At 38.3% G+C, this 8027-nt stretch overlaps 1 protein-coding gene across 1 annotated transcript in view; it reads left to right on the top strand.

Annotated features, from left to right (window-relative positions):
• Positions 1-6158, top strand: part of Ispd (isoprenoid synthase domain containing) — a 342357-nt gene extending 336199 nt beyond the window's left edge. Inside the window, exon 8 of the mRNA XM_023709846.1 lies at positions 5457-6158. Coding sequence (XP_023565614.1) covers positions 5457-5561 — 105 coding nt within the window. The 3' untranslated portion in view covers positions 5562-6158. The remainder of the gene's footprint in view (positions 1-5456) is intronic.
• Positions 6159-8027: the final 1869 nt, after the last annotated feature.

The raw sequence follows: 8027 nt of genomic DNA, 5'->3' as shown, positions 1-8027 counted from the left end.
TATAATTTTCAAACAAAAATTTTGGACAGATTTTGAAGACATTTTTGGAGCGAAATATTTTCTAGAAATTTGAACAATGTTCTGCATATTGATTTTATGTGATAAAAAATCAAATTTAATTTTCTTAATGTGCTTTGAAACTAAATTTAATGTTTTTTTTGTGTGTAAATTCAGTTGATTATGGAAAATATGAGAATATGGCAGAGCACAAGAATAATATACTATGGGTAGATCATAAATATGGTTAGTCAGATACAGTAGGCAGCATTTTATACATTTTTCCTCCCACTAGTTTTAGAATGCTGAGTACACCAGAGCAAACCATCTTTTTAGATGGTTTCTATTTTTTTGCTATAATATAGTGTTAATGAAGAAAAGAAAGAATGCTGTGTTTTCCACTAGCTATTAATTTTTTATTGCTTCATGAGAGGATAGAATTTAAACATTTTTTAATTCATGAATTCTAGCATGGTTATGAGGTAAAGTTAGTGAAGACTGATTTAAGAACACACTGCCACTTTGTTCATATCATGTAGCATCTTATAGTGTAAAATAGTCTCCTGTTACATTCAACAAATGTGTGCTCATTATTTTTATGTGTGGACATATAAGCACCAGTGAAGTGTTTGCTGTTCGTGTTCTTGATGGCTGATGAGCTAAAACTGAGGTAAACTTGAACCCTGGATATTAGTGTTCTCAGAGCTGCAGAGAAAAAAATCAATTGCTATATTTAAGTTTACTTTCTGTACATTTTTAACATGAGAATTTGGATACCCACTTTTTTTCCCTAATATTCTTCTTTGCTCTGATGTATGACAGTAATGTGCCACCGTGAGACCCAGGCATCATCTCTGATCTTCAAAGCATTTCTTGTCCACTCTGAACTCTATAGTTCCATCCTGATGCACCGTGCTCTGTGTCCCCGCCTCCTCGGGGCCCAAGAACAGCACTGTCCCCTCAAGTGCCATTTTATGCATAATTCTGTACATTGCATAACATTATTTGTTTGTGTAGGAATGGAATTGACCATTTATTCTTGTCTGTTTCATGAAGGAAGTATGTCCAGCTAACTTAGCAGCTGGGACAACTCAAACGCAGGGTGAAGGCAGTGGCCGGAATAGTAGTACATCTGGGTAGAAAAGTAGGCAAATAAGGAAAAGGAAAATGTTTCCATAAAATCACCCAAAAACATTAAAATGATTGTAATATAAAGTCACCATTTTTATCTTTCTGTGCTTCATCTCAGAGTTTGTTTTTAAAACTTAGCTTCAGGATTACTGATGCTGTCTGCTGTGCTGCCTGTTTCATATCAAGGCATTCTAATTCTGTCTCCAAGTAGTATATTTATACTGATAAGATGTTCTTTATTATAGGTTCTACTTCTAGGCTGAATTTCCATTTTCTACTTTAATAAAAATTTTAATCTTTTCTGTTTTTTTCAATATGTTAAATCAATTGTTTTGAAATCTTTGCTTTCTGATCCCAATATGTATACCATTTTTGGATCTCCTTGAATTGATTTTTGTTTTCTTCTAGTTAAGCATTATTTTTTCTGCTTCTTTCCCTTCTGCTTCTTTTGTTCTTCAATCCTATTATTTTTAATTTTTATTTATTTATTTATCTTTTGTATTTAGGACAGGATGTACAGGGTGTACAGGGTCTTACTGTGTAGATCAGACTCATAGTGATCCTCCTGTTTACAGCCTCCCAAGTGCTGGGATTACAGGGGTGCTCCGCCACAGCTGGGGGTGGGGTTGGCACGGCATGCAGGGAATTGAACCCCAGCCGCTGTACTCTGCCTAAGCAGGTGCTTTAGTCCACTGAGCTATTTGGCTGGCTCTTCAATCCTATTATTGTGTGTTACATTTTAGTTATAAGATATTATTAAGGCACTGTACTATTTGAGCTTCCTCTAAAGAACACACAAAATTTGAAACCAGTCTTCTTAAACCTAGTCTTGCAGAAGTTTGTAAGCTTTCATTGGGAAGATCAAGCCCAGTTTTGCCTTCAGTCTCAGTCTTGACCCTTCAGAGACCTGCATGGAAGGTCGGGGTGCTCCCCCAGGTCTTCGGATCTGTCTCTTCTCTGCTCTTCAGCTTGCTAGCACTTACTGTCCAACCCCTCATTGACTGTCTCTCAGGGTTGTGTGGTTAGGAGCTGAGGAAGGACCAAGCAGGAGATTTTAGCAAATTATTAGGCCTTCTCTATGCCTGCTTCCTATTAGGAACTTTGCTTGCACAAGTTCAAGCCATCTTCCTACCTAGTTCTAATTGATCTTTCTATGCAGAGATCCTACTATTCTGTATTTGAGCTCTATTTTTGTTCTCTGTACTTCGGAAAAAAGTCTCGGCATGTGCTGTTCTTTCAAGGATTACAGACATGCATTTATCATTATCGAAGAACTACCATCTATATCTTTTATGCACATTTTTCCAGATTTAGTTGTTATGCATGTTGAAAGAATAATATGGGCTACTTGATCATAGCCGAAATCATAAAACTCCACAAAATACTTCTTACAGCATTATTATTTAATATTTGTGAGATTTCTATGCTTTATATGTATGTCTTATCTAATTTATTTTCCTTCGAAAAAAGCCCACCCACCCCGAGAGGTAGGTAATATTCTTATTCCTTTTTCAAATGAAAAGATGGCGTATGCATTACCTTTCTCCTACCATGACAAGTGCCTGAGATAGAAAACTTACAGAAGCAAAGATTCACTTTTCTGGTGATTTCAGTCCATGGTCAGCTGGCTCCAGTTCTTTGGGCATGAGGTGAGGAAAGACATCTTGGCATAAACACATGGAAAGCTTTCCACCTCCTGGGGGCCTGAAGGCAAAGACAGAGAAAGTAGCAGGGGAGTCTTTGCCTGCGACCAATGACCTCACTTCCTTTCACCAGGCCCCGCCTACTGAAAGTTAGACTCCTCCTCCTGCGGAGGCTCTGGCTGGTGATAGCATTTTAGCACATGAGGATTTGAGAGACACTTCAGGTTGAAGTGTACCTTCAGTAATCAAAATTACTAGCAATTGCTCAGGGTGGGATGTATGAATACCAGTATCTGGCTCTATAGCCTTCACCCATTTCAACTGCATAATGTACTAAAGAAATGTGATTCCCTTTTCTCCACATCCTTGCCAACATTTTGGTTTTTTTTTTTTTTTTGTCATTTTAGTGATAGCCATGTGACTAAAGCAAAGTAATATTTAGATGTGATTGTATTTAAAAAGTGTGTGTAAAAATGCTTACCAGCACCAATCATCAAAGGAATTTCTGAGGATAGGTAGTTGATTTTGCATTTTCCTGTGTTATCAGTACTCTTTTAGAGACACAGCCTTTTGAGATGAGTTCAACATTCATAAATTGTTTATCTGATCTTTATAGGAAAGTTTCCTGAGGAGACATCTCTTTCCATCTTTAATCGGTCTTTAAATCTCCATTTTGTTACTGTGCCCCTTTCTTCTTATAAACTGGTTTCAAAAAGGCTATCAAGGTAGACTTTTTCTGCTTATTTTTAAGAGGAAGCATTAATTATCATCATCTGTGTTGTGTTTAAATTTAGTAAATGAGACTAGAGGGCAAATATATAGAGCTTGCATCCTTGTAGCCAGTTGATCATGGATATGAAAAATGCCCACCAATTGTTACTTATTTTTTTTAGTGTTAGAATATTCACCTCAGTGTTTACAAATGTGTCATAGGTAATACTCATCTCCCATATAAGCATATTTCATTTTAAGTTTAAATATTCTTGGCCAAGTATGATTTATTTCTATGTGGTGTAACTTTAGGATATTCTGCAAGTCAGGAAAAACAGTTGAAGTACAGTATTGAAATATCACAGTGAAATGCTCTTATAAGAAACAAAGTAGCTCTTTGTTCTCCGGTTCCACACCTTAGAATCTAGGGGAAATTCATGGAGAAGAGCAGCCTAGGCCACGTTCTCATGCAGAAGGAACCCAGGGCCCACCTGATGGGGGCCTCCCGGTAGTAGGCAAACTTCAAAGGTGTTTCTCTCTGTACTGTTGCCAGGCCTCGGCTTAATATTCAAATTGGGGTACGCAAAGTAACCAAATAATAGCCAGTGTCAACAGATGAGTTAACTGAAAGGGTGATGATATCTCGATCAGAGTCAGAGCCTCCCCTGCTTTGAATTCCTTGTAATTTATGGAGTGCCACCATGTGTTAGGCATTGGGCTAAGTGTTCCATATTCAGAGATAAAATAAAAAATGCTTTACATTATGAAAGTCATCATCTGCTGGCAGAGACAGCCAACAGGAAAAAGCCACCGAAAATGCAGCACGCTAGAGGAATTCACAGCTGAGCAAACAGATTCACCTCATCCACACTGGGTTAGCAGCTCGGAATCAGGGCACGTTTCAAGGGTCATGGGTACCTGGGTTGAGCCACAGGGTCGTTACACTCAGTGAAGCTGAGAGGGTTTGGGAGAGCTTTGCTGGCAAATGAATCACCCGGTGTAGAAAGATCAAGCTCAGGAAAGCCGCATGCATGAGCAGTGTAAGCACTTCTGTGTGGCCTGCAGGATGGGGTGGTTTTAAGGGAATGTCAGGAGGCTAGAAGGACCCGCATAGAGGGGGTCAGTCTCTCCAGAGACTCGAAGGTAGCCTTGAAGGGATTTCAGGCAGGACAGTGAAATCTATCTTTTAGCATGCATATTTGATTGCTCTGAGAATGAAACAGAGGGAAAGATTTTAGGGAAGTTGCTAATGAGACCTTTCCAGTCACTTGCTGGCAAAGGCATTATGCTGGCATTCGTCTTAATGACTTATCCTACTGTGTAAGGATACAATAGATGGTAGGGAAGTTCACGCAGATATCTGGGGCTAGAAGAAGACATTAAAAGCAATGCCGAGGGTCAGAGAGTGCTGACCATGAGCTTTTAAGTGAGCCCATCTTGTAACCTGGAGATTTGTTTTTTTAAGGAAAAAAAAAAAATCAATGGTGTAAGGTTTCAAAATAAGATCATAGGGAGTGACAATATGTGCATGGCATATTGTTATTTTCAAAGTAGTTGCTCATATTACAAGATATAGACATGAAAAATTGGTCAAAAACATAGGCATATCCTTTCTTTTCAATTAACTAATAGTAATATAGCTATCTTAATTTGTGTGCATGTATTTGTATATTTATATATAACATAAATACACAGACAGATAAAATAATCTCTTGGTTGTTTTGACTCACATTTGAAATTGTGTCTGTGTCTTTATATCTTTAGCAAACTTTCTTTTCTTCTTGTTTGTAAGGAAAAGCACTTGCAAAAGCACTTCCCTTTTATGTGGGTGACTCAGTCCCAGCCAGGGGTTAAAATCTAAGTTCATGCAATGTCAAGTCTAGAGAGCAGCAGATACTGCAGAGTGGCTCTTTATAAAATGTAATGCGTGGCACATTTTCTGTTGAGATAATCATTGTTTCCCTTTATTTCTAGGACACACAGAAGCTACAGGAGAGCTTACGGCAGGGGTCCACCATCATTGCTGCCCTAGTGAGAGAAAGAAATTCTGCATTCACGGGTCAGCTGCTGGTAGCGTGAAGAACACAGACAGAAGATCACCTTTCCGGGTCCTGAAAACACCTGCCTGTCTCTGTTGCATTTTGTTCCCAAACCCCACTCCCTCTTATTGTATGCAGGAGAAATGTTTAAGCTGTTTTCTGTATCTTAGAAGTTATAGGATGTGATGCTTAGATAATAAAGTGCATCAGTGTCTGTCAAGTCGGGTATGTCAGATGGAAATTGCGTGGCTCAGAAGAGTAAGTAGGTGGACAGTTACTGCCTTCCCATAAAGGGTCTTTCCACAAAGCTAAAAAGGGAAATTGAAGAAATAATAATGGTTTGCTATTCCTGCAAGGAATGAAAATATAGAAAAGTTCAGCTATTGCCATAACTCCGTTATTTAGTAGATCACAGTGTAATTAGCTAATGAATAAGATTCTAAAATTGTCCACTCAACATGGGAGATTTTCTCTTTCTCTTGCACTGGAATTTTCCAATCCTTGAAACAGTACAGAAAGTAGAACTGCTTCAGATATCTCACCACTTGCCTCTTTTCTAGATCCCTACAGGAGTTGTAATGTTTTGCTTTTTTTCATTTCTAACTTTTTTCATTTTATTTTTTTATTTTCTTTACTCTTTTTTAAAAAAAGTTTTTATCTATGTATTTGGTACAGGGTCTCACCATGCGGCTTGGACTCTTAATGATTGATCCTCCTGTTTCAGTCTCCCCTGTGCTGGGATTAAAGGCATGAGCAGCCATGCCCAGTCTCAGTGGCAGGCTCAGCGCACTCAGGGGCGGGGCCAGCAGGCGTGTGGCGCCAGAGGCCAAACCCAGATCCCTGTGCTTGTCATTCTGGTGCTTAGATCACAGAGCTATCTCTTCTGACCTTTTTCATTTTAAAGAGAATTAAACTGTAAAAACTCTACAGAATTTCAAAACAATATGATAGGAAACTAACAGTGGTTGTTACACTGCATATTGTTACCTTCACAGTAGTTACTCAAATTACCAAATATAGGCACACAGAATTGGTCAATTAGGCACTACCTAGTCCTTTCAATAAGCCAATAGAAATTGGTAGTACGGTTATCTTCGCTGTCTTGTGTGAGTATGTTTCCCCCCTTCTTTTCCTGTTTCTCCCACCTCATTTGTTTTTTTTTTTTCCTTGTGAACAATTTTTTTCCCATTTCACAATATGTATTATACATTTTGGATCTTATTTATACTGTCAGGTTCTCATACTAGGGAGACAATATGATGTTTACACATGCAAATCTGATTGATTTCACTTATGAGCATAGTCCTGAGTTGCAACCATTTACCTTACCTATAAAAGTCTGAAGTTTATCCTTCTTTACAACTGTATAGTACTCCATTGTAGAAAAAGATCACATCTTTTTTATCCATTTTTCTGTTGGTGGGCACTTGGGTCATTTCCAAGATTTAGCTGTGCCAAATTGTGCTTCTATAAATGTAGGAGTACAGGGCAGGGAACTTGCTCAGCAGTCAACACCTGCCAGTCAAACACAAGGACCCCAGGTTCAATCCTGGGTACTGCATACCATGCCCACCCAGAGCCATGCCAGCCACAAAAAGTGGTGTGGTTGTACATGCCTGTAATCCCAGCACTGGGGAGGGTGAGATAAGAGAATTACTGAGTCTCAGCTGCATAGCAAGACCCTGTACCAATTTTTAAAAATCTAAATAAAAATAAATAATTAAATAAATACACATAGGAGTACATATATCACTATGGTTTGATGTTTTTATTCTTCTGGGAAGAAACCCAGAAAGGGAATATCTGGGTTAAGTGGGATCTGTAATCCTAGCTTTTGAGGAATCTTCACACTGGTTTCCAAAGTATTTGTACAAGTGTGCACTTCCCTGATAGTGGAGAAGAGTCCTTCCCCACAGCCATCCAGACTTTGTCATTGGTTGATTTCTTTTTGATAGACATTCTTTCTGGAGTGGGATGGAATGTCAGTGTTGTTTTAATGACCAGTGATGTTGAATATTGTTCTTACATTTATTTTCCATTTGTATTTTTTCATATGAGAAATGTGATTCATCTGAGATGTTTGTTCTAATCCTAATGTTTTGCAGAATCTCCACAGTGATTTCCACAGTGGTTATACCAGTCTACACTCCCACTGATGGTGGGAAAGGGTTCCTTTTTCCAGGCAGCTCCACCAGCATTTGGTATTGGTTGATTTGTGATCATGACCATTCTTTCTGGAGTGAGACAGAATCTCAGTGTTGTTTTAATTATCATCTCTCGAATGGCCAGCAATGTTGAACATTTATTTATATATTTATATGCTGCTCATATTTCATCTGAGATATATTCATCTCAGATACCCATTTATGGATTGTGTCCTTTGTTTGAGGAACAAGTGCCTAAAATATGTTTATTCACTTGATGGGTTGTCTTTTAGCTCTGTTGTTGATTCCTTTTATTGTGTAAAAGCTTTCTAATAAGGTAAGATCCCATTAGTTGACTATTT

The sequence above is a fragment of the Octodon degus genome, unplaced genomic scaffold (genome assembly GCF_000260255.1).
Source record: "Octodon degus isolate 3935 unplaced genomic scaffold, OctDeg1.0 scaffold00015, whole genome shotgun sequence".
Classification (NCBI taxonomy): Eukaryota; Metazoa; Chordata; class Mammalia; order Rodentia; family Octodontidae; genus Octodon; species Octodon degus.
The sequence above is the reverse complement of the archived record's forward strand: the minus strand, read 5'-3'. Positions and strand labels throughout refer to the sequence as shown.